The following is a 26,258-nucleotide window of genomic DNA, read 5'->3' as shown; positions in this document are numbered from 1 at the left end:
GCCCACATCGAAGACCACGCCCTCTCTACTCCAAGCCACGCCCCCTCGGTGGGAGGAGCGCGGTGGGGGGGCCGCAGCGCGCGGAGCTGTGAGGAGAGGCGGGAGCGGGGCGCGTGCTGATGGCGGTGCAGAAGCTTCGAGAAGCTGTGGAGGGGTCGTGACAGAACCGTGACAGAACCGTGATAGAACCGTGACAGAGCCGTGCCAGAACCTTTAGAGGGCACATACAGGGGGTATGTGCTTAGCAGGGATGGAACAAGGGGAGATGGTCGTGGGGAAGGGGCAGAAACAGCGTGAGCAGCGCTGACCCAGAATGGTGGTGCCTCTGCCCTGTCCTGAGGTAAATGGTGGAGGCTCAGGCACCTCTCGGGCGTCAGGGGGCACCTCTCCCTCCTGGTCCTTGTGGCCACGTTTGCCCTTGGCCACTAAGTCCCTGAGTGTGTCTGACAGGCAGGATTTCCATCAGAGGGCATGGACTGGGGGGCAGGGGTGCTACTTTCCTGCCTGGGATTCAAAAGGAATTTCTTTGGCGTTTTGAGGCTTTATTATAATAGTTTCATACTTTCTCCTAGCGGTGCTGAGAGAAGAAGATGGCTCGTCCTATCCCTCCTCCCATGCCCTGCCCGGTCCAGCTCGGCAGTGTGACTGGTGACTCGCTGGAAGCTCAGCTGCACGAGTATGTGAGGCAGGGGAATTACGAGAAAGTGAAAAAGATCCTGAAAAAAGGTAAAAGCTAAGTTTAGCCAAGTGCTGGCAGAAAGGTTTTCTCTCTATGCTTGTATTCGTGGTAAAAAATAGTGTTTTTTGAGTGATGGGTGTTGATAAAAATGGACTGTTCATGTTTTGTTTTCTGGGAAGTGGCACTAATTAGTGGATCGAAACTGTACGTAAGAAAAGGAGTAAATTGAAAAGTCTACTTTTAATTGTGCACGTAAGAAAATAATTGAGCTATGGTAAAATTAAAATTATAAAACTACTGAGGAAAATACTTTATAAATGGGATTTTATAACTCTTTTGAGTGCGGTGTGGTTTACAGATGGGTGTTTTTGACACCTAGATTTTTAACCACATAGCAACGGAGGATTTTGCAAAAGAAACTTAGGGCTTGACGCTGTTTTATTTCTTGATTATTACAAGTGTCCATAGCCGCTGCTGTCGCCAGCGCTGTCTCCGCTCACCGGTGACTGCGCTGGCGGGACCGCCTGTTGCGGCCACCGGGCTCCGACAGGGGGCGCTGCTCAACACAGTGGGGGTGGAGCCACAACTCTGATTGGCTGTGTTGCGCAGAAGATGCAAATGAGGGGGCGTGTCCCGCTCCTCGCCCCGCGCGGCCGTTCCGCGGGTCGTGGAGCGGAGGTGGAGGTGTTGGGCGGCGGTCGGGAGGGTGGGGGTGTCGGGGAGTGCGGTCGGGTTGTGCGGGGTGTAAGGTGTGCGGGTAGCCGTGTGGTGTGTGGGAGTGCGTGTGCGTGTGGTTGTTGAGGGCGTGGTGGTTGAGGTTAAGACTATACTTTCAGGGATCATTTCTGTAGTTGGTCACTAGAGGAGAGTGATCTTCCCTGATCGGCGTCACAAGCCACGAGGAGGAGCGAGGTGTTCTCTCCTGAGCGCGAAGCGGGTGTTCGGTGCTGCTTGTGCAGGAGCCGTTCACCATTGATGACCGTTCCCAGTGCTCTTGATGAGGACTTGGGAGGGAGAGAACACGGGCTGAGTGGTTTGTGAACTTCTTTTAAAGACTGTATTAATAAAAGATATCGGATAGTAGCAGTGTGGTGTAGAGAGATACAACTGAGCTTGTCCAAAGGGGAGACACTCGAGTCCTGACTGCCCAACGTGCACCTTCATGTGCAGTGACAGTACGGGCAGCCAGACAGGTTTGGATTTGGGAATTTCTGGTGCATTCAGGTCAGCAGGTACTGAAAATAAATGCATTTGGATGTTTGTTACAACTTGGGAGTTAAGCCGTGTGATTCTCTATCCACCTGTTGGGTAGCACAAGGTAACGCGAGTGCTGTGGGGTTGTTTCTGATGAGCAGCGTATTATCAAATTGACAATGAGCCGGGAAGAAACTGCACAAGAATTGCAGTTCATGTCGTGTGTTTGGATTCTGTGGGGATCAAGCTGGATCTGGAGTGTGATGAGGCTTCGGTCAGGAAGATGCTGTTTTTTACATCCAATTCAATCCCATGGAAGGTGGGATGGGTCAGGTTGGATCCTGGGAACACAGCGGTACCAGCTGGGGTCCGAGGTGAGGAGAAACTGGTCAGTGTTAGGTTGACTCCATGGTGTGGAAGTCCGTGGTGCTCAGCTGGATCCAGAGTTGTAGAGGATAGAGTTAATTACGGTGGTGTTCTGTGGCCTTGTAATCAGTATGTGAAAGGGTGCCTGAAAGAATTGGTAGCCCCTGGAAGGCAACAGTTCCCCTTCAGAGCACCGTGCAGGACTCTCGCTGTGCTGCCCGGCATTGCTGCCCGGGACTCAAGCACGGAATGAAACGTGCATTGCATTGTGTCTTGCACACCGCAGCGTGACACCGGCACGGTGGGGGCAGCGATCGGCCCCGGGGCGGGCGGAGCGCGGTGCCGGTGTCGTCTTCGTGAGGTGTATCCGGACGGCGCCTGTGATTGGCTGTGTGGGGTAAAGATGCAAATGAGGGGGCGCGTCCCGCTCCTCGCCCCGCGCGGCCGTTCCGCGGGTCGTGGAGCGGAGGTGGAGGTGTTGGGCGGCGGTCGGGAGGGTGGGGGTGTCGGGGGGTTCGGTCGGGTTGTGCGGGGTGTAAGGTGTGCGGGTAGCCGTGTGGTGTGTGGGAGTGCGTGTGCGTGTGGTTGTTGAGGGCGTGGTGGTTGAGGTTAAGACTATACTTTCAGGGATCATTTCTGTAGTTGGTCACTAGAGGAGAGTGATCTTCCCTGATCGGCGTCACAAGCCACGAGGAGGAGCGAGGTGTTCTCTCCTGAGCGCGAAGCGGGTGTTCGGTGCTGCTTGTGCAGGAGCTGTTCACCATTGATGACCGTTCCCAGTACTCTTGATGAAGACTTGGGAGGGAGAGAACACGGGCTGAGTGGTTTGTGAACTTCTTTTAAAGACTGTATTAATAAAAGATATCGGAAAGTAGTAGTGTGGTGCAGAGAGATACAACTGAGCTTGTCCTTAGGGGGAGACACTCGAGTCCTGACTGCCCAACGTGCACCTTCATGTGCAGTGACAGTACGGGCAGCCAGACAGGTTTGGATTTGGGAATTTCTGGTGCATTCAGGTCAGCAGGTACTGAAAATAAATGCATTTGGATGTTTGTTACAACTTGGGAGTTAAGCCGTGTGATTCTCTATCCACCTGTTGGGTAGCACAAGGTGACGCGAGTGCTGTGGGGTTGTTTCTGATGAGCAGCGTATTATCAAATTGACAATGAGCCGGGAAGAAACTGCACAAGAATTGCAATTCATGTCGTGTGTTTGGATTCTGTGGGGATCAAGCTGGATCTGGAGTGTGATGAGGCTTCGGTCAGGAAGATGCTGTTTTTTACATCCAATTCAATCCCATGGAAGGTGGGATGGGTCAGGTTGGATCCTGGGAACACAGGGGTACCAGCTGGGGTCCGAGGTGAGGAGAAACTGGTCAGTGTTAGGTTGACTCCATGGTGTGGAAGTCCGTGGTGCTCTGCTGGATCCAGAGGTGTAGAGGATAGAGTTAATTACGGTGGTGCTCTGTGGCCTTGTAATTAGTACGTGAGAGGGTGCCTGAAAGAATCGGTAACGCTTCCCCTTCAGGGCACCGTGCAGGACTCTCGCTGTGCTGCCCGGCATTGCTGCCCGGGACTCAAGCACGGAATGAAACGTGCATTGCATTGTGTCTTGCACACCGCAGCGTGACACCGGCACGGTGGGGGCAGCGATCGGCCCCGGGGCGGGCGGAGCGCGGTGCCGGTGTCGTCTTCGTGAGGTGTATCCGGACGGCGCCTGTGATTGGCTGTATGGGGTGAAGATGCAAATGAGGGGGCGTGTCCCGCTCCTCGCCCCGCGCGGCCGTTCCGCGGGTCGTGGAGCGGAGGTGGAGGTGTTGGGCGGCGGTCGGGAGGGTGGGGGTGTCGGGGGGGGTGGTCGGGTTGTGTGGGGTGTAAGGTGTGCGGGTAGCCGTGTGGTGTGTGGGAGTGCGTGTGCGTGTGGTTGTTGAGGGCGTGGTGGTTGAGGTTAAGACTATACTTTCAGGGATCATTTCTGTAGTTGGTCACTAGAGGAGAGTGATCTTCCCTGATCGGCGTCACAAGCCACGAGGAGGAGCGAGGTGTTCTCTCCTGAGCGCGAAGCGGGTGTTCGGTGCTGCTTGTGCAGGAGCCGTTCACCATTGATGACCGTTCCCGGTGCTCTTGATGAGGACTTGGGAGGGAGAGAACACGGGCTGAGTGGTTTGTGAACTGCTTTTTTAATCATGGTTTCAAAGCTAGGCAAGAAATCCGGAACAATAGAATGACTACACACAATGCTTAGAGTATCGTGGATTCATGTTGTTTCAGTTCATACTGTTGCGAAGTGTCCTGTCAAGTCACCGGTAGCAGTTGTGGGATTTTTACAGTCAGGGCAGGGAAAGGAGGAAGCAGTCAGGTGGATTTGGGACTCAGTGTCTGGTGGGCTGGGGTTGGTATACAGTGAAATGAAATGCCGTGAAGCTTCTTCATACCCGGGTGTGTGTTAGGCTGTGGTATTCTCCAGCCACCTGCTGTGTAGGGGGGTGACAAAAGCAATGCATCCCCTCCAGGGCACCAGGCAAGAGCCAGGCAGAGCTGCCTGGTGTTTTCCCTAGTGGCGTCTGGCAGGGGAGCAACAGGCTGAGACACTCATCCATTGTATTGAAAACTGTAGCTGGCCCGTGTTGTGTGAGGAGAGAGGCTGGGTTGTAGTTGAGTTACAGGTATAATGCCTCATCCAGGCACACCAGGTGTCCCATTCAAACCCGGGTAGCCCAGATGTGTTTTCAAACATGGTTTTAATACCTTTCTGACATTCAGGTGCAAGATGATTTGTCCACTCTTTAGCACACACACACACACACACACACATACACACACACACTCCAGTGTTTTGCAAACCAACTCTGAGTCCATGGTGTCAATACCCATTTGCTTCTGTCTGATGATGAGTGTCAGTTCCTTATCTGTGATGCCAGGGTAATGCAGGGGTTGCACACAAGTGTGAGGGGTTGGGGTGCTGGCCTGGTTTCGGTAGTCCAGAGATACCTTTTCTTCTTCCCTGTGCGGCTTTTAAGATTTGGAAGAACTTCAGGATGGGGGCTGTCCCTGCAATGAGCTGGGGGGTCCCTTGGTCATGCCTGCTCAACCATGAGTATGCAAAAAGCCATTTTATGTTTTAAGAGAGTTTGTGCGATTTCATACCATGAGGACTAGCTCATACTTTGCTTAGGAACTGAGAGTTCTCTAACACTTGACCTTTTCCATCACCTCTGGGTGACCTGGAAGAAAGCAGAGGCACTTGTGTTGGCTGTAACTTCTCCGTGGCTCTGGAGGCTCTTTAGAAATCACCGTCTGACAGATGACGTTGTGAGCTGCCGCCACCCGAGCCTGGGCTGTGCCATAGCCAGGGCCCCGTTCCTACTCCCGCAGGAGACCGAAGTTGTCGCCGCCATCGCCCACCCCATCCCCGTGGCAGCGATCGGTCCCGGGGCGGGCGGAGCGCGGTGCCGGTGTCGTCTTCGTGAGGTTTACCCGGCCGACGCCTGTGATTGGCTGTGTGGGGTAAAGATGCAAATGAGGGGGCGTGTTCCGCTTCTCGCCCCGCGCGGCCGTTCCGCGGGTCGTGGAGCGGAGGTGGAGGTGTTGGGCGGCGGTCGGGAGGGTGGGGGTGTCGGGGGGTTCGGTCGGGTTGTGTGGGGTGTAAGGTGTGCGGGTAGCCGTGTGGTGTGTGGGAGTGCGTGTGCGTGTGGTTGTTGAGGGCGTGGTGGTTGAGGTTAAGACTATACTTTCAGGGATCATTTCTGTAGTTGGTCACTAGAGGAGAGTGATCTTCCCTGATCGGCGTCACAAGCCACGAGGAGGAGCGAGGTGTTCTCTCCTGAGCGCGAAGCGGGTGTTCGGTGCTGCTTGTGCAGGAGCCGTTCACCATTGATGACCGTTCCCAGTGCTCTTGATGAGGACTTGGGAGGGAGAGAACACGGGCTGAGTGGTTTGTGAGCCTCTTTTTTAACAAATGGTTGCAAGGAAAGGAAGAAATTTAATCGTTATACGTATTTTGAGTAGTGATGATTCAAACTGCACTGTTACCTAAGTGTAGATGACTATTTGATAGAAGTTTGGTTAAAGTATCAAAGTAGTAATCCCATACTGCTTCATAATAATCCAATTACACACTAATGCTGTCCTCCAATTTAATTTGTGCTCATCCAGTTTAACACTTTGCCTCTTACATTTATATATTCTTCATTAAAACGTTGTGCACAATAAACACATGGTATGTATAGAAAGTTCCAGTGAGTTGCTTTGTTTTCTTTTTTTTCCGGTTTCTTTTAACACTGAGTTTTTGCTCTGAAGGATTCTGGTGGTTTCAGTGTTAATCAACCCACGTCCTTTTTTCAGGGTGAGGAGGGATAAGCACTCACCTCATAATCTTTTGGTGTTTTTGTAGGTGTTTTTGTCGATGCAGTAAATTCCATGGGACAAACACCTCTCTTCATTGCTGCCTTGCTGGGTCTTGGAAAAATAGTGGACGTGCTCTTGGATAATGGCTCAGACCCTAATCAGTTGAGTGTAAAATTGTTAAATTAAAAAAAATGATTAATCTTTTAGTGAGTTTAATCAATATAAAACACAATATTTACTGTATATAAATGTACTTAAGACACATGGTGCTTTTTTAGCTGAAGATCCTCCGAGGTAAATGGATGCCTAATTTTCCTTATTTCATGCTGTATGGTGTTGTTTGGGAGAATGTAAATATTTTAAGATGCTTTTTTCCCCCAGAAGCTCAGCTGGTGGGGTGTAGTCAGGGCAGGTTGAACCCATTTCTGCTTCAATTCTCCTCAGCCGCTGTTACGATGGGAGCACCCCAGTGCATGCAGCTGCCTTCTCAGGAAATCAGTGCATCCTTAGCAGGATCCTGGATGAAGGAGGGGATCTGAGGCTGCACAGTAAAGAGGGAAAAAGCCCTCAGTGCTGGGCCATGTCAGCTGGAAAAGAAAGCAGTGCTCAGGTATGCATGTAACACGTGTATGTGCTAGATGTGTGTTTGCATCTTCATCTTAAGAGTGAAGAAACCTCTACACTCCACAGAAAAATTCTTGGCTTTTACATGCTAGGAAAAGTGGTTTAACATTTTTTATCAATGTCAGTAGTGATGCTTTTAAATCCTCACAGTTCAGATTATTCAGCTAAGTTTTGCTCAGGTGCAGGACTGTATCTGTAGGACCCTTGTGTGTAAGTGTGCCTCAAGGAGAATGACAGGCTCAAGTTTCAGTAGTCCTCTTTCCTGTTATTACCATGCTCCTATTAAAAAGACACCTGGTAATGAAATTTTCAGTGGGTGAATGTCTTGGAAGTTAGTCATCCAGTACTTAAAGTAATCTTCTCTTACATTTTCATGTAATTGATTATCTTTGAGTTTTTCTGTGTATCCATTTCTGGAAATGCCTCTAAAAATTCAATTACAAGTAACAAGTTACTTTTTCAGTAGTAATGGTTTATCCATTTAAAATTATTTACCTTGTGATTCTGAAGTAATTTTTTTTGTTGATTTTTTCCCCCCCCTCCTGCTCCTCTTTAGATGCTGGAGTTCATACAGCGTTGTAGGTTCCACATGCAGGCTGCCATTCAAAATTTTCCTTCTGATCTACTGGGCAGGGTTGGCTCATCAAAAATGCTGGTCTACAGTCCAACCAGGTTTGGTGGCCTTGTTCAAGGGTAAGGATATATTCTCAAGTACTTAGGGCTTGATCAATAAGGACTTTTATTTCCATATTCTGTTACCATGTTACTAATTGTTTTTGACAATACCAGACTTAAATATGTGTTAGGAATAATCATAGAATCATAGAATTGGCTGGGTTGGAAGGGACCTCAGAGATCATCAAGTCCAACCCTTGATCCACTCCCCCCGTGGTTCCCAGCCCATGGCACTCAGTGCCACATCCAGGCTCTTTGGAAATATCTCCAGACACGGAGAATCCACTACTTCCCTGGGCAGCCCATTCCAATGCCTGATCACCCTCTCCCTAAAGAAATTCTTTCTAATCTCCAACCTAAACCTCCCCTGGCACAACTTGAGACCCTGCCCTCTTGTCTTGCTGAGAGTTGCCTGGGAAAAGAGGCCAACCTCCCCCTGGCTCCAACCTCCTTTCAGGGAGTTGTAGAGAGTGATGAGGTCTCCCCTGAGCCTCCTCTTCTCCAGCTTGAACACCCCCAGCTCCCTCAGCCTCTCCTCATAGGGTCTGTGCTCGAGTCCCTTCACCAGCCTGGTTGCCTCCTTTGGACCTGCTCCAGCACCTCAATCTCCTTCCTAAACTGGAGGCCCAGAACTGGACACAGGACTCAAGCTGTGGCCTCACCAGAGCTGAGCACAGGGGCAGAATCCCTTCCCTGGACCTGCTGGCCATGCTGTTCCTGAGCCAGCCCAGGATGCCATTGGCCTTCTTGGCCACCTGGGCACACTGCTGGCTCATGTTCAGCTTCCTGGCAATCCAGACTCCCAGGTCCCTTTCTGCCTGGCTGCTCTCCAACCACTCTGTGCCCAGCCTGTAGCGCTGCATGGGGTTGTTGTGATACTTCTATTTATGTTTTGAGAGTTCTGACTGGAAACTTGATAGTTGTAATGTCCGTGCATTAAGAGATACTCTTAAAATCACCAGTATGAAATACTGGCCTTTAGTAGGATTAAAATATTAGTAATATGAAGTAGTTTGTTTCTTGACTTCTGAGGTCACTACAGATCTCTTGGAGGTATGTTTCTAGCTGTTGAAGAGCTTTTATACCAGGTACATGTTAGGAAAAATACATACTGGTGAACAGAAAGCAGTGCAGGATGACTGTAGTTTTATTTTTTGTTTTAATTGGTTGTCTTACTTTAAAGAAACACAACAGTGTATCAGCAAGGCTGTAGTTACACAACAATTTGGAATTTCAGCATCTGCCTTATACTTCCTACATGGGACCTAACCCATTGCAACATTTGGAATATGTTATTGCAGAATTTCTGCATTTTTTTCTTTTTTTTAGTTACTGTTAATGTTTTTTGATACTTAGAAATGTTGGCAGTCCTCTGAGAAGATTTCTGAAAGGTGAAGTAAACGCAGCCAAGAACATTTACAGCTTGGGTTTTGGCAAGGTAAGATGTATGGATAATGGTTTTTCAGACTCACAGGTTCTTCACAGCAATTATCCCACCTGTGTTCTTTTTCATTTTTAGTGTTCTCATACTGGAATGGTGAGGGAAAAAAACACATATGGAGAGCCACAAATATTCAGGCTTTCAGTCATTTTAGGCCTTATCAGAGGAAGCTGTTTTGGAACAGTCAGTAGAAACTCTCCAGTTAAATGTCAGATGTGGGAGTCCTTGGTGACTGTTTCTGCTTTCCCTATCACAGCTTCTCTAGGAAGAGAAGCTTTTGACATAAATATCTTAAGCTTTCATTTTGATGCTTGGCTCATGCTTCCATTGCAGTGATTGCACTCCAGCTTTTAGTGAGCTTGCAGCAGATAATGACAGATCCTGGGACCTGTTTCATGTTCCTTTTGGTTATGCCCTGCTGGGGGCTCAGTTTTGTCTTGCAGGTGGTGGGCATCTTGGGTATGTGACCTCTCTCCCTATTACTGGGGAAAAAGATGTGGTTCAGGCAGATGATGAGCCAATGTTTTCTTACCCTGTTGGACCATACATGATCATGAGAAAGTAAGTAGAATTGGAGGGATTTTAGCCACTCTTGGTGTATATCTGTTAATGTTAAGCAGCAAGGAATTGTACCAGATGCCTTGTTTGGATTGGTTTTTTTTTGTCATTTCTGTATTCATCCACTCTTTCTGCTTGCAATCCACTGATGAGTATCTTCTTTGGACTCCCTCAGTACCTGTGGGTTGCTCTTGTGCTTTCCAGCAGTATTAACCTAGTTGTGCTTTATTCATTGATAACAGTGTTTCAAAACAGGTTCCTTTTGTGGTTGGAAATACGTTTTTGGGGTTGCTCAGTGTTTAGTCCTTGTAATTACTGGGTCAGACCTCATGATGTGCATGTCTGCAATGCACTTGCTTAAACCTGTGATGAAATGAGAGTTACAAGTGCAGTCTGAGCCTTTTTTTTATCTCCCATGCTGTGCAGCAAGTAGTGGTGCCTCAGAGGCATCCAGAGAATTGACCAATTGGTGATTTAATCTTCTCAAGATGACCTTCAGTGAACAGAATTTTAGAGTGTCCTTGTTCTTTACCTTGAGACATGGAAAAGCAGCATCTCTGGACAGCAAACTGTCCTGCTACATCCAGTCTTCAACGTGATGAAAAATTGGAAGGAATATATGCTATAGGCAGGATCATCAAAGTAATGCTGCTAATAGCAGGGGACAGCACCAGAGCCTTTCAGAATTGTGAAATCATTTGTAAGTAATCTCATAACTGGGAAGAAAACACTGCAGAGAACATCCTGTAGATATTTTTCTTCTCTTTGTAGCTTAATGTGGGGTGGCAGCAGAGTTACAGTGAAGGAACTCAGCTTTAAGCCCCATCAGCACTCTCGTAAACTGCACTTCGCTGATCTTCTCCTTGCAGAGCAGGAACACAGTGGGTAAGGAAGCACCTGCAATACCAACAAGTGCTCCTGGGGGGTGGGGAAATGCCATTAACTGCAGGAGGACTGCTAAATAGTGGTAGTACTTTGTCTCTGAATGAGAAATACAGGTGTCTCTGTTCTCTTTTCCCATTCCTTTTGCTCCCCAGTTTGCTCTACCATGTCTGGTTGAATGCTTCACTGCACACTTGGGTGGCTTGTGTATAGATTCTCACTGCCACTCTTTTCCTAAATGCCCCCTAATCTATGTTTCTTTTAAAACTTTGGGTATTTTAATGAAACATTAGAAGCATTCTCATGGCCAGGACTCTTTATTTCAGATTTACCTTTACAGTTCTTCTTCTTTTCCCTTTGCAGTCAACTCCGTCACGCTCGTTTGCTGCAGTTGGTGTCTGTCTGTCTGTCAAGTGACCTGGAGAAAACCCGTTTAATATATGAAAGGGTTCACTTTGGTTCCCTGTACAGCATCCTTCATGAGAGGGTAATGGAATGCTTGTTTTCTAAATAGTCACTAATTGTCAGAAAGATGTTTAGTAATTACATCTGTGTATTTGGGTTTCTGATTCATGGCACAGTATCAGATACTCTGTGTAAGCTGATAAAGTTTGTAATTGGCAAATACTTTAATTAATGTTTAGGTGCAACTCTATTGATTTTCTTGTTTGGTGTCAGGCTTGAAATGGCTGCTGTTAAAATCATTTAATCTCTTCTGCATGGGTTGTATACTGCAAATGTGGCAAGACCAGCTTTTGCCCTTAAATACTTGGCATGTACATTTTAAAGTGCCTGGGTATAAAAGTGAGGGCTGGAACTCAGGTGGGGTTCAGTGGCTTTTGTTTTGGTTTTTAATCAACTCACATGTTTTATCTATGTCATTTGATATTTTTCTTCTACTTTCTTTGCAGTTAGTTCAGTTGTTACTCTGTTGTTTAGCTGTTAAATGCAGGGGTCTGTCAAAGGCATGAAACTCTGAAGAGTTCATTCTGCTTCAGACTTAATTTTTGTATAGTCAATATCTGTTTTTTTCCTTAATTAATTTTTAAGATATTACTGCTTGGTTTGGCACCAAGAATAAACATCATTTAGCAAGAGCAATTCATCTGACTTTTCCCACTGCATTTTTCATGTTTGTTTTTTTTTTTTGCTGCTTTCTCTACAGCAATAGTTTACTCTACATCAAGCTTTAAAGACCTGCTATACAAATTTGACTCTTCTGTTTTTTTCAGAGAACAGAATTCCCAGTGCTGCACACGGAGGTGATTTTGGGTGTGCTGCTGCAAATCTTGGATGCTCTGCGTTTCCTGCACTACCGGGGCTTTATCCACCGTTCACTTTCCTCCTATGCCATCCAGATTGTTTCTGCTGCTGAGGCAAAACTCTGCAACTTGGAATACATGATAGAGAGGTAAAGAACTTGCTTGCTTTTTTTGTGTAATGACAAATCCAGTGTGAGATTCTACTGAAGTGCCCCTCGATGGTGATGCCTCTTGCCTCTGAGGCAGACAGCAGAGCTCCAAAGGGTGAAGAATTCCAGATTAAATCTGTTTAGGTACATTAGCTTCACCACAGGCAGTATGGCAAGTTTCAGCTAGACTTAGTTTCTAAGTATCCAAAAATAGAAAGTAGTAAAGAATCATCTCTTCACTGGAATATAGGGAACTGGAACCTAATATTACAGAAGAGAGTTGAAATTCCTTTTTGAATCATTAATTCTGCTACTGGGCTGGAAATAATTTGTTTCCTCTTGTGATACTTGAACTTGTGCTTATGGAGGCTTATCAAAAATGGTTGAAGATTCCTCACCTCACTGAACAATCAAGAAAGCCAAAAAAACTTTGCTGTAATGTGCCTAAATACATTTTTATGTGAAAATATTACAGGTTTTTATTTGCAGGTATTCTGTGGGCATTTTAGGTATTGAAACCAAAAGCAGATCAAATAAACTCAAGTGTTTCATTCTGAAAGTTACACCTAGTGCACTGTATGTCCCAATTTACAACTTTTTTGCCTTTCTGCAGCAAAGATGGTGGAGAACACAGTGATCTGACACATATTCCTGTCCCAGTCCAGCTGTATAAGTGGTGCTCTCCTGAAGTAATCCTTGAAAAAATGGTTACAGAGAAATCAGATCTTTACAGCTTCTGTGCAGTAGTGCAGGAGGCCTTGACAGGTATATCTGTAGGTTTATGCTTTTGTCACCATGGTAACCCACCAAATGTTTGCAGTGCAGACTGTCAGCCCTCTAATGGCTGTTTAATTCCTGTCTGTAATGGGATAAAACCTTGCTGGGATGGCTTGTGCAGGGTAGGCAGAAAAACTTGAAATGTTAATGACAAGGATGACTGGAAACTTGTTAAATGTAATGAGAACTTGAAATTGCATGACTGAAAGATGAGATTAATGGTTGTTATTAGGAAGATGCAGTTTTGTGTCTGGTGTTTTCCTGCTCCATCTCTCTCTTCTTCATATGAGGACAGCAAAACATCCAGATAGCTCTTTGCAATGTGCAAAATGAGCCTCTGCTGCTTTTATCTTTCTGATCACTAAGATAACTTTTAGGTATTGTTATTACTGGTAATGTAATGTATGTTATGTGTTGACTTTGACTATTTTGACAGTGAAATGGGATAAACAAATTAGCTAATTGGTAGTGAAGAATGCAGTGTGGTTTGCAGTGTAACTGTCCTCTAGAGATTGCTGTCAGCTCCCTTTGAAGCCTCCACTGTTGAAATAAGACAGGGAGGAGGTGCCAGACTGCACAGATTCGTGACAGTAGTTGTAAATTAGGCAATGTGCAGACAATAATGCTTCAGTATCTGATTCTTTTTATCTTTTTTTCTTTATTTTCATTAACATTGATGTACAGCTTGTGATACAAAGTCTGTGTTTTGTAGAGACCCCTCCATGGACAGGTTTTGAAGACTCTGTTATTAAAACCCTCGTAGTTTCAGGAAAAGAGCTGGAAGCAGATGTCAGGCTTCCTCTGCCCTATTATGATATTGTGAAGTCAGGACTGGAACCAAAGCAGAAGAATCGCTCCATGGAACTTCAGGATATTCAGTATATAATGAAGAATGACTTAAAGGTGACTTCAGGATTGTAGCTTTTCATGTGTTTAAAACAGCAGAGTTTTGTGTCCATTCAGACTGGAGTTACTCTGTTTAGGTGGAACACATCTAAACATTGAGTATCCCTTTCTGACCATGGAGACAAACCACCTTCAAAGTGACATTGAGCTGTCAAATAGAGTTGTTTCACTGTGGTTTTTGTGTTACAGGACTTAACTGGGTCTCCAACTGGTCATGCTAACGAGATGTCAAAAGCACAAAGACTCACTGTGTTTGCAGATAGGAACATTGGTTTGGCATCAGCTTTTAGCTGTGAGCAGAGAACACAGGAACTGCAAGGAAAAGAGGTAGCTGAGCCTGGTGAGTTTCTTCAGGCAAGAGGTTTTTGTCCTTCACTTGAGTGTTCCTCAACCCATAAAGGTCTAACATAAATGATTTAGAGGTGTGAGCACTTAAAGGTTTTATGACAGATTTTTAAAATAGAAAGTAGTCAGTTTGGGTTTCTGGCTACCACCCTAATTGTCAGTGTAAACTCAAGGCTGTAAGTCTGGTTAATATTTGAAGTTCAGGCACATTGGTTTCAGCAGAGGTGTTAAGTGCTGCTCATGTAGTCTCTGAAGACACCAGCTCCTAAAAAAGCAGTGTGCTTGGGCATCTGGAGAAATGGCTTAACATTTAGCAATCAATTTTTTTCCAGACAGCTCTTCTTCCCCAAGGGACTCTCTTTTTCATGAGGAGGAGGATCCTTTAGTGGACCAAGGGGCACCAACCAATCAACAGCCAATTACACAGGACAAAAATAGTGATGTAGCCTCTGAACTGGAAACACTCTTCAGTGCCAGTGATGCAGATGACAGCCTCAGGAGCTTTGAAGCCAATGAAATCTTTGTCAGCTATCCAGAACTTGACAAAGACTTCCTGGAAGAAGCAGGTGGATTAAGTCAAACTCAACAGGATGAAAAAAAGCAGCAAAAGGAAGAAGATAAAGCTTCCCACAGAAAAATGTATGAATTTGTGCACTGTGAGGACAGCCCAGGTTCTGAGGAAAGTGGCTCTTCAGAATCGAGCACTGAGTACACTTCAGAAGAGCTGGAGAGTATAAGTGAGGCCTCTGACCTATGTGTGGTGGCACAGGTGAGAGAAGATTCTAGAAAAAGAGTGAGTAGTGTGTCCAAAACTGATCAGTACATTGGCAAATGTTTTCTGGAATTAAAGATCATGCAAAGCATGGTGCAGCAGGCAGCAGATTCCCTGCGCAGAACAGAGGAGAAAATGGACAATTTAGAGGCCTCTGAGAAACAAAAGAAGCTGCTCCAGGAAAACGGAATGAATCAGCATTCTAAGCAGATTTCTCAAGAAGGACACTGGAGCAGATCTGAGGAGACTTCCCAGGATATCAATAAAGTTTTTCCTGGAGTTAATACTTTTTTATGGAAAGCTGTGGGTCCACCATCAAGTGTCTATATTCCACCAAAGGTAACCCAGGCACAAGGAGCATTGTGTGGAGACAGAGGCCAAGCTCTTTCAAAGACAGTAAAAGAAATTGAGGTAATTCAGATTGAAAGATGGAAGTGCTTTCATGAGGTAGGTAAGAGGAAGATGGAATCGGCCATCATGATCTTAGCTTCAGTTTGGTGAAAATCTTGGATGATCAAATGAGTCTGGAGCATGAGGTAAAGTGTTGAGCAGGGCAGCTGTGTTTCTTGTGTGCTCCTGAGCAGGTAAAGAGACATGGTTATGGTTGGTGGCCAAGGAGAGGGACCAGTCTGTCTTTAAAATCTATGATCATTACATATGGAAATGCAAACAGTCAGCTGAGCAGTGCAGTAGCATTATTTCGTCTTTCTCCTCACCCTCTCCAGCAAAATACGAGTCCAGTGTCTCAGGTCTGAAGTGGAGATTGAGTCTGTTAGGGAAATGGGCAAGTGGGAAAAGGTTTGTGCTTGTTTACTTTCTTTTGGAGGCCTAAGCTGTCATTAGTAAGGGCTTCTAGATAGTTTTCATTATTAAATACAACTGACATGATTAACCCAAAGAGAAGAAAGAAATTTCTATACTGTCTGCTGTAGAATTCATTTAGTTCCACTCATTCCCCTGGTAACTCCATGCTGTTATAGCCCAGCCTGCATATGTACAAAACCTGCTGTAAATCCAGGACAGTTTTCACTGGGCTAAGACTTGGAGTTGTCATTCTTCTTCCTGAACAGTGCTACTAAAATATAACCCAGGGGATGCATGGTCTGGTTCTTAGTGTGTCTCATAGACCACTCAACAAGTAATTACCAGAATGCCTGATGTGTGCTGAATCATGGCTTATTGGACTCATTTCAGCATTCCCTCCCACATGAATCTGTAAGAAGGAAAAAAAAGTTCAACTTGCAGTGTCAGAGAGGAGGTGATTCACATTCTGCAGCAAGTGGAAGTGAAGAAGAGGGGTGGTGAGTTTCCACAGTGCTCACAGAAGAGTTAATTCTAGCTGATTGATCTTGACACAGCTACTGTCAAAAGTAGGTACATCCAGGACCAAGGATGGCATTAAATGTTTTCCCAGCAAGCCAGAAGCCATCTGTCCAATGAGGACCCTGCTGTGAGTCACTGTCAGCTGCAGAGCTCACAGGGTAACTGCTGTGACAGGGCAGTTGCTTTTAAAGAGTGGTGTTCAGACATATTCCACAAGGCTCCCTGGTGGAGATCAGTGCTCCCAAACTCTAACAGTGCCTAGGGAGGACTGGCATGTTACTAGCAAGGGTGATTCTTCTCTCCCTGCTCAGCCTCATTCAGTTCTCAGTAAGAAATACTTTGGATTTCATTTCAAGAGGTCAGTAAGACATGTTGGTAACAGGCACACTTGGTTAGAATGTAAATATTCAGGTGTTGGTGTGGTCAGATGGTCAGGTGAGTGAACTCTGGGTTGGAATTGCATTGTTATCCAAGTCTGAAGTTCTGAGTATCTTCTGATCACCTTACTGACCTGAATAAAACCCATCTACAAAGCATTCATGGTTAGTGTTGGTACAGATAACATCACCTGGAGGCAGTTGGCAGCTTTGGAAGTGTATATTTTAATGTACAGCTTGTCTGGTTAATCTGTAATAGACCTAAATAACTGTTTTCCAAACTTCTGACAGCTCAGTCTGCTCGTTCTGCTGGGTTCTTAGAACATCTGTGCTTTCAGCCTTTTAATTAACATAAAAGCAACTTCTAGTCTTCTACTAACTGGGGAATACTTAACACAATGCTTGTGCATTAACAGAGCCTGATGTATTTCATACCAATTTATTACAGGTGCTATCAAAAACCCAGATCTAAAATTCACAGTAGCAAAATAAGTGAGGAGAGAAGGATGATGCAATCAGACTGGAGGAGTAAGTAAATCAGTGTCAACTCAACAGGAATGTTTCCAAGTCTCACTGCAGTGCAGCACGTTTAACTTAACACATTTTGTCACTTAAGGGTTCCTGTGCCTTCACTGCTGAAGCTCTATTAGGCTGTTCTGGGATGGAAACCAAATGAGTAGGATTCTGTGTCTTGCACATTCAGGGCATAAAATAATTACAGGGACAGTAAGATGCTTTGATTTTAAAGCTGAAGGAATTTCTAGCCCTGTTTTGGAGGATAAAGAAAGGGTAATACAGCAGTGATCAGTGGGTGGCAGTACAGGCACGAGTAATAGAAAGTGCAGACTAAAAAACTCTTCACCTAAAGACTTGTGCATATAAATTTATGCAGATTTTAAGCTTTTCTTCAAATGGAAGTGTTTAGCTCTTTTAATGATAAAGGAGGCTATAGGTTTGTAATTTCCAACTCAGGGAATGCTTTGAAGGTCCAGATTCTGTTGCATGAGGTGGTAATTTTGTTCTCTTTGTGTAGCTGAAGTAAAAGAAATGGCCAGAAGAGTGGCCTTAGGACAGCTGAAACTCAGCTCTCCATCTCCAGCCAGTGAATATCCATCTGAAAGTCAAACAGAGAGTGTAGAGGAAGCCTTTCAACATGTCACTCTTAGAGCCCTAAAAAGTCAAGACCAACAAAGATGTAGGTGGCAGACAGGGGATAATGTTGAGAACTGGGATCTGAGCAGTGAGGATAGAGCTGAATCTGAGGAGGGTGATCTGGAGCTTGCATCAAGTTTTGCAGGTAAGGTTGAAAAACCTAAAGGTTGAAAAAAAAATTATTTCTTCTCTCTTTGTCTTCATCTCCCAGCAGCTTTCTGCTTCTGTGGTTTTGTTATGATACCTGTAAATTTTATCTTCAGAGTCTTGCTCCCCCAAAGAGGCCAATCATTCAGTCATTAGTGAACATAATTAATAGCTGAAGATGAGTATTACATGTTAACAGGGGGAGGTAATGTCCAGTCAGTGGGCTTGGAGATCCTTCAGCATTGTTGATCACCATGTATCAGCTGGAAGACCCTGAGCTTTCAAATCCATGAGTGTGCTTCCACACTTTGTTTCTTGGAATTGGATTACAGAGGTGCTCTTTCTGCAGCAGGATAGTGGGGAGTGCTAATGGTTATGGCTAAAAAAAAAAGGAAAGCTTCCCATTCCTAGATGAATGATGTGAGCATTTAAATGTCATTATTTCTCCATGTTCCTGACAGACAATGTAATTTTACTGTCTGCTCTCGTTGATATTCCTTCACTGGTTCAGATCAATCACTTCATGCTGTTTCTTTGCCTAATAATATTGTTCCATTCTGACATCCTAGGGGAAAATTCACCATCACAAGATGAGCAAGCAGAGCCTGGACAAGTTGAGAATCTCTCTAGAGTATGTATAGAAACCAAGAAATCTAGTTCCAGGTAGAGCCTAGCCAGGTTTCTCCATGTTGGGCACTGAACTACCAAGCTAGGTTGATAATTTCAGCTGTGATCTGAATAACAGTTCCCCCTCCTCCCCTTTTTTGTTGTTTGATTCCATAATCAATCAAGCTAACTTAGGGAGCAGGAGGTAGGTTGAAACCCAGCATGATCAAATACATAAATATCCACTTGTTGCAGTGCTGTTTAACATTGACTAAAATGTATATTATTTTAATAGAGAGTGGAGAAAGCATTTCAGATGATGTCTTCCACAGGGGCAGTCAAGGGAATTCCAGTATTCCTGTAATTCATCTCGTGTGTCTGAAGAATTCTTCACTCCTGATCCTGATTATGTCTTTCCTCCTGCTACTTGGGGAAGTTCAGAAGTAGAGGTAAAAATGACAGAAAAAAACAGAAATTAAATCTCTAAAACACTTGGAATGTAAGTTACACAACAAGAGGTTTTAGTGTGGTCCCATTTGATTTGAAGATGAGCTGTAGAAAATGAGAATGACTATTTTTTACTCTTTCCTGTTGAAATAATATCTAATAATAAAGATTTATGTAAAAGTGAGAAAATGTTAAGCCTGTTCCTTTAAAACATACAGCCCTGCCAAAACAAAACTCCTAACAACTAAAACCCCCAAAACACCCAGACAGAGGCATGTTTCCTGAATTTCTTTACTAGAAAATTAAATAATCTGTCTGAGAAAAGTTTGAGTTAATAATCTGAGCCTTTTCTTCACTGTTATGGTACTGAGTGGTCTTAATCTTCATTCATTTCTTGAAGTGAATTATTACACAGGCTCTTCAGTCCCTGCTGTTTCCTGATGAGCTCTGGGAAAGTTTGTCTCTGCATCCTCATTGTTGTGAGAGTTGCCCTGCTCTTCACAGCTTGCCTGGGAGACACTGAATTCCCTTCCTTTTCTCTCACCTTTTAGATCTCAGCTGCCAAGAGCAAATTAGAAGATGGTTGTGAAGGATTTTTACAGAAACAGGTACCTGAGGATGCAGGATCAGGTATTAAGGTTTCAGGTAAATGTGCTCTTTCTCTTGAAGGTATTTTTGAGTCAGGAAGATGGAATCTTGTTGCACTTCCATTTCTGTCAGCAGCACTGCTGTCAGAAACCTGGAGCTTGATTCTTCAGGCTCCCTTGGTCTCTTATTCCTCATTATTTTAGTGAGAGTTCAGGATATTCAGGATTTTGGAAGATGTTTGGATGTTGCAGTAACTGAATAATTGTTGAGTGCCATTATTCTGCTTGCTGTGTTTCAGTTAAAAACCAGAACAAACTTGTTCACAACCTTTTTGTTTTTACCCTGGGGCTGAGTTCAGTCTTTTCCTGCAGTTTGCTATGCTGCTGGAAACTGAATTGGAGTTATATTTACACATTAATATTCTTACTGCTAGGAGGATCTTCAGCTTAGAAAACTGTAAAAGCTGACACTGTGTGTGCTGAATAATGGAAGGGTCATTGTTGTTCCTCTACTCTGTTGCCTCTCTTAGCTGAAATTTGTAAATGTTGTGATATTCCCCAGTGCTTCAGTCTGTCTGGCAGCTGTGGTATGTTTATGAAAATGCACCTTTAAAACACATTTGTCTCTTGACAACAACAAAGGTCACAAGAACTAAAAAATTTAATAATGTTGCAATTTCCTGTTCAATGAGTTGTGAGGCTTTCTTTGGTACTTGCAGAACCCAATAACAGGCAAATTTGTTATTTGTATTCAGGAGGAAAAACACCATTCTGCAGCACAGCAGCACAGAACTCTGGCAGGAACACATTAGGAGTGAATCAACTTAGCCATATGCCTGTAGCCAGGTAGATTTTTCATCATTGTTCCAAGCATGAATTAGATTATAAAAAGTGCTCTCTTCATTAATCCTGCTTATATATCTAACATTCAAATAAAATGTCAGAGGTGTTTTTTAATAGTTATCTACACATCCTATGGTTTCTTGCTGAAAAAATACTAAAAAGTCTTTCACAAGTCTCATGGGGCTTTGTGTTCTATGTGTTTTTTGGGTTGTTTTTTTTTTTTTGTTTCCTTAATGAAGCAGCTGAGATAGGAAAAACAAGCTGTGTGTATCCCAGCTCATTTTACACTACTAAACTGTGGTCTTAAACAGAGCAAAGATAATTCAAATGGAGGCTTCAGTCATCTGTTTTAATTTTGTTGTGCTTTGGGTTTGGAGCTCAAGTGGCATGAAGATCAGGCCTTTTCCCCTCCTGTGGGAACAATCCCATGCAAGTATGCTCACTGTATCTTGCCTGCAGATAACATTAGCTCATTCTTGGAGACTTGAAGCCTCATCTGTCAAACATGAGAGGTTTAGAGCCAGTATTTGTGTGTTTTCTATTCTACTGTTATGCAGAGATGTTGGCCAGAATTACCACCTCACCCTGCAAGGGGTACTTCTGCTTAAAGAGTAATCCTCACCTTGAAGGGCTTTCAGAAGTGGCTTTCAGGCTTCTTAAAAGCCTCTGACCTCCCTGCAGCTCAGCTTTCCTTGTGTTCCTCCAGAGTTAGCAGCTGTTCACCTTCTTTCTCGGAGTGTGGGAGTGGGAGCTGAATTTATGGACTGTCAGGGTTGCACTCTCTCCTCCACTGGAGGAACTGAGTTACCAGTGTCACAAATAGGCAGCAAGTGTATAAAGATTTGTCCTCAAGGTTAAAATGAGGTAAAATAAGGTAAAATGGAGCTTTTGGCAGCAGGACAGAGGGCTGTTGCTTTCTGATCATCAGCCTAATCCTCTTTGACCTTGAAATAGGGTTGTTACAGAGAGAACAGCTTACAGTGCAGCTATCAAAAGGATGATAAAACAACGTAGTGATGCATATTCATAGGTTTTTATTTAACTTACAGTTTTCTTTTGAAACTGCATGGAGCAGTAAGAAGTTTTCTCCTTACCTGATAGAAATTCCTAATTTGCTTGAAAAGCCATTTTTCTCCTAGGACAGTCTTATCTTTTAATTTTATAAGCAGAAAGGTTTTGTGAGCTGCAGCACAGCTCAGAGGGAAGGTAGTCCTTTAAACTCTTTGAGAGAGAGGAGGCTAAATAAGTTTATCTTCATAATTCTCTCTGAGGATCAACGAATTCAACCTTTTTTCCCCTCATTCCAGTGTTGGAGCAGCACAAGAAGAGATACTGTGGGAGGAACAGGAGGCATGCAAAGGGAAAGAGTTGTAAGAGCCATAGATCATTTTATAGCAAAACATCATCAAGTTGGTCAGGATCCTTGTAAAAGTTTTGTGTTGATGCAGAGCAGGAAGATGACCAAAACTGAGAGAAAACTATCTGAAGTATTGAAAAAACATTTTAAGTTGGGAGATTGGGTGTAAAAGAACTATCACATACAGAGTTAACCTTTTAAAAGCTCTCAAGACCTACATTTAGTCTTAATTAATGGCTTGTTAATTTTTGTTAGACCATGAGGTCTTCCCTTGGCTAAAGGAAGGGAAAGTAAATAATGAACCTTCTCTGCTGCTGCAAAGTTATTGATGGTGGTGATCTTTAGCATTCCAGAAGTCAGTGGGAAGTTTTCAAAAGGAATGTGTCTCTTCCTTCTGGAAAACTAGATAACACTGAACAAAATTAAAATTTTAAGAACCTGAAAATAGTAGAATTTAGTGATTCACAAGTGTAGGAAGTGACTGTTCTAACTCAGAACATCTTTGAATACTTCAGATCAGTGATAGATATTCAGGATTTATCAAGTATCCCCTCTGAGCAAGAGATGCACAGCAAGGACATGGATTGTAAAACTCCCAGAGCCAGTCATGCACCCACCAGCATCAGCACCCCCATCAGCTCAGGTAACTGCAGAGAGGAGAGAGGGACAAACCAGTGACTTGCTGAACCTTTCTCTGCCAGGAGTCTGTGCCAAGAGTTGTTAGTGTAAAAGTAATTGATGTGAATAATGGAAACTCCATGTGTGTAGTACCAGTGTGGAAATGTCAAGCTTGGAATAAGGAACCACAAGAAATGCTGTCCCTGTTGTCTGAAATCTCATGGGTTTTGGGTTAGATGGTTACAGCTTTGTATTTAGAGGCTATTTGGTCAAAAGAAATCTCTTAATACAGAGCTAAGGGAGTATTTGCAGGGATGCAGCTGGAAAAAACACTGTGTGGAAGGTCTGAAAGATTATTTTATTTATTTAATTATCTCTGAAAGATAATTACTTGATGGTAGCCTTCATAAATCCGAAAATGGTTTAGACATTTAAAACTGATTTGGAGTGATAAATGTAGGTTTTGGCATTTTGGAGAGAGACAATCTAATTAACACTTCATATGTTTTGTGTGTTGATAAAGTGGTCTCAATGTTTGTTGAGTTCAAGTGCTGTTTAAGAGCAATGAATTTTCTCATTTGTTTTGTACTGTCATTAATTTGGTGTAATTCAGTAGTCAGAATTTCCCAGTTGCCAAAGTTTTGCATAAGTCATGTCTGAGGTGGAACTCTCAGTTGCTTCATCTTTGAGAAGCCCCAGGAAGGCAGCTAAGTCTCTTAACCCAGCCCAAATTGAATAATCAATAAATAGAGAGACAGATTTGAAAATAAACTTGGCTTATACATTTTTAATTTTTTTTCTCCTTCTGGGCATCTCTTTTTGTAGGGATAAATAGCTTTGCACACAATTGCATATTGCTTGTGCTAATTAGGTTGTGGATTTTGTGTTTGCACCTGCAGACATGACCTCTAATCAACCTACATTTGAAGTGTAAATAGTACTGGCTTATACTTTGCAATGCAAGATTGAGAAATAAATGTGCAAGTCTAGCTCTAAATAATTTTTTCCATTATGAAATTATTTAAGGATATTTGATAAAATGTCAACAGTCCAGGCTCGTGCAGGTTGTAAATGAAATCTGTCAGCAAGATGCTGTCATAATGGGAGCCTACATCACAGTTATTAAGGAGTAATCACTGCTAATTAGCTAGATTTTTTTTTTTCCATCTCAGCACTCTCACAGGCATCTAACCACTTCATTGATGAGCTGCCTTCACCAGCCCAAGAGCTGCTGGATGAAATTGAGAAGAGGCACTTCACCCAGAGCAGTAGGAAGCCTGGCAGCTGTCTTCAATCATCAGGATTTCTCCCAAATCATTCTCTGCTAAAATACACAAGAGCTTCCAAATTAGCTTCAGTCAGGCCAACCATTAGGAAGTTAGACATCAACAGCTTAAATACCAGGCAATATTTAAGTTAGTCCTTGAAGTTTCTGCATCTCACATCATGGCTGGTGCTGCTGACAGCAGGCAGCTTCCTGAGTGCAGGTGTAATTTAACACTGAGATGAATTTTGTGTCAACTGAGTTTTTCAAAGCTGTCCTGGAGCAATGCATGTTCTCCACTTAGACAGATGCAAGCCAGGCAGCTGCATTCCTCAGGTATTAAAAAAAAATATAAATTATTCTGTAAAAAAGCTAAATAGCAAAGTCACTTGAGAATGATACAGACACTTGTTTCTGTTATCCTACAGCTTTGTTAGATCTTCTTCCATTTGCAGCTGTTACCCAAAGGAGAGAAACTATTGTGACTTTATTCATTGGAGTATCTTGGTTTTAGGTGTTAAGGAATGCAGCAGCCCACGTGGCTTGCTGTTCAATCACTGGGGTTTTGTTGTATTTGCATAAAGTACAGCTACTTTGGACTCTATTTTTGTGTCAGCCTCCTGCTTATCATAGCTTAGCAGAAGGTGGCTGAATACATTCCCATGCTGGAGGGAACAGAACTTACTGAGATAAGTCTGGGGAGGGATATCATTGGATTTTGCTAAGTAGGGTAACAAAGCCAACATCCACAGGTCTTCTTTTGATTTTTCTCCCATATCTAGGATTGTAACAGGGAAGATGAACAATCAGCTTCCACGTGCATTTTTCAAATGAAGCAAAATGTTCAGTCCTGGTAATCTAAAAATGTGTTACAGCAAAGTATTTATCTGTGTCTTGGTACTTGGCTACCTTTGACTGTAGATAATGTGAATTTGCTTACTGGTAGAAAATCAGATGACTGAGGAAAGAGTAATTGAAAAATGGATGACTGGACTTTTCCCAAGTGCAGTAAAGAAAAAGACATTTTAATTTCTTTATTATCTTCCTTCATACCTTTGATGTTAAAATATTTCTGTTTATGTGAATAGTTCCTGATCAAATGAAGATGGAAGACAGACAGTTGGAGAAAGAATCTAGTTTATGGAGTAATGAGACATTTACTCTAGCAGAGGAAACAGAAAGGTAGGAAAAAAGGATGATAAGGCATGTTTGGCTTTGGTTTATAAAGATTCAGAATAATGGTTCCAGTATATTTTAACAAGATTCAGTGCTTAAAGTAAGCCAACTTTTTTAAGAACACAGATAATTACAATTTATTTACTTCAAAATGTGGAGTTTTGAAAAAACTTGCCAGCATCCATTTTAAACCTTCTGTTGAACAGGGCTCACTCTAGTCTTGATGATATTTTAGAAAGATTGGTCCATGAAATTCCAGGAGATGCTGAGACCCAAGAGCAACCTCAGGGACACATTCTTGGGTAAGCTGATTGTCATGGTTTAAACCTAACCTCCCCCTGCCCTATTGCAGGATGGTGGGGAGGAAATCCACCTGAAGGGTCAAGACAAGGACTAGGAGGATTCCACTCAGCAATTAGAGTCATGAACAAAACAGGCTCAGCTTGGGGAAAAAAATAAATTACATTTCTCATCAATCAAATCAAAACAGGGCAAAGAGAAAGCAAAGAAACCAGAGCTTCAGGACCTTCCCCCACCCCTCCTTTCTTCCTGACAGGAGCCACCCCTGGGTCACCTGCCCTGTTACCAAAGACAGTGCCCCATCAACCCAGAACACTGATGATTGATACTTTTTTCATAAATTTGTTTTATGTTCTGTGTACAGAACTGTGCAGGCCTTAGCATAAAATGAGCTCTCACTTCTTAGAGTGAGAGAAGTGTCAGGGAACTTGTCCTGAGCCAATCTGAACTCTCCATAATGAATAGAGAAGGCAAAGAATGTTTTGCTACCATATTTTCCTGTAGGTGGAAAGCAAATACTTAAGTGGGCTTGGAAAGGAGTGCAGAGTCTTCACAGAAATCAGAGAGAAAGAATTTGACAGAATGGTGGGGTTGTTAGAGCCAGAAGAATGTACATTAAGAAAACAGAATCATGAACATTTTTTTAGAAAAGACTTTTCTAAAGCAGAGTTTGGAAAGATAGAACTGGAGTTCAGAGCCTGCTAACTCTGAACAACTCCACAGTAAATGCCAGTGAGTAAGTCATCCCTAACATCTTGGGAAGGAACACCAGATATTCTTGTGTTTGGCATCAGGAATTTTGTTTTTTCAGTCGAAGGCAAATGTCATGAGAACCAGGGGGATCCTGCCAAGAGGATGGAGCAGCTGCCATGTTGATAAATGGCTTGATCCAAAGCCTGCTCATCCCTGTAGTCTGACTCCATGTACTGACTGCTGGTGGGAAAGGAATTGATTGGAGTCCGAGTACAGATCTAAAGCTAAAGCTCCCCTTCAGTCTTGGAATTTGCAATAATATTGTACTGTAAACCTGGAGGCTTGGAGGTGTTGTTCTGCTTGTTATTTGCACAGCAGCAGCATTTGTGACC

The 26,258-nt window shown here is 43.7% G+C and overlaps 1 protein-coding gene and 4 non-coding genes across 5 annotated transcripts; all 5 read left to right on the top strand.

Moving 5' to 3' along the window:
* The first annotated feature begins 154 nt into the window (after window positions 1–154).
* TEX14 (testis expressed 14, intercellular bridge forming factor) lies at window positions 155–25,250 on the top strand. Its single transcript, XM_030462692.1, is given in 29 exon segments — window positions 155–233; window positions 573–726; window positions 6,632–6,746; window positions 7,030–7,195; window positions 7,766–7,902; window positions 9,241–9,322; window positions 9,756–9,886; window positions 10,655–10,768; window positions 11,129–11,252; window positions 11,998–12,176; window positions 12,790–12,941; window positions 13,666–13,856; window positions 14,049–14,199; window positions 14,537–15,448; window positions 15,451–15,512; window positions 16,171–16,277; window positions 17,125–17,204; window positions 17,710–17,973; window positions 18,545–18,606; window positions 18,914–19,030; window positions 19,631–19,673; window positions 20,371–20,461; window positions 21,766–21,828; window positions 22,331–22,458; window positions 23,108–23,138; window positions 23,601–23,701; window positions 24,786–24,879; window positions 25,080–25,175; window positions 25,226–25,250. Coding segments are annotated over 28 exon segments (3,954 nt in total). The 5' UTR covers window positions 155–233; window positions 573–590.
* Window positions 1,500–1,714, top strand: LOC115599410. Its single transcript, XR_003988388.1, has one exon. It is a non-coding gene; the product is annotated as a small nucleolar RNA U3 (small nucleolar RNA).
* LOC115599412 lies at window positions 2,851–3,065 on the top strand. Its single transcript, XR_003988390.1, has one exon. It is a non-coding gene; the product is annotated as a small nucleolar RNA U3 (small nucleolar RNA).
* LOC115599411 lies at window positions 4,189–4,403 on the top strand. Its single transcript, XR_003988389.1, has one exon. It is a non-coding gene; the product is annotated as a small nucleolar RNA U3 (small nucleolar RNA).
* On the top strand, window positions 5,960–6,174 carry LOC115599409. The gene has a single exon (XR_003988387.1). It is a non-coding gene; the product is annotated as a small nucleolar RNA U3 (small nucleolar RNA).
* Window positions 25,251–26,258: the final 1,008 nt, after the last annotated feature.

This window comes from Calypte anna, chromosome 19 (genome assembly GCF_003957555.1).
Source record: "Calypte anna isolate BGI_N300 chromosome 19, bCalAnn1_v1.p, whole genome shotgun sequence".
Lineage (NCBI taxonomy): Eukaryota > Metazoa > Chordata > Aves > Apodiformes > Trochilidae > Calypte > Calypte anna.
This window is presented reverse-complemented; position numbering and strand designations above follow the sequence as displayed.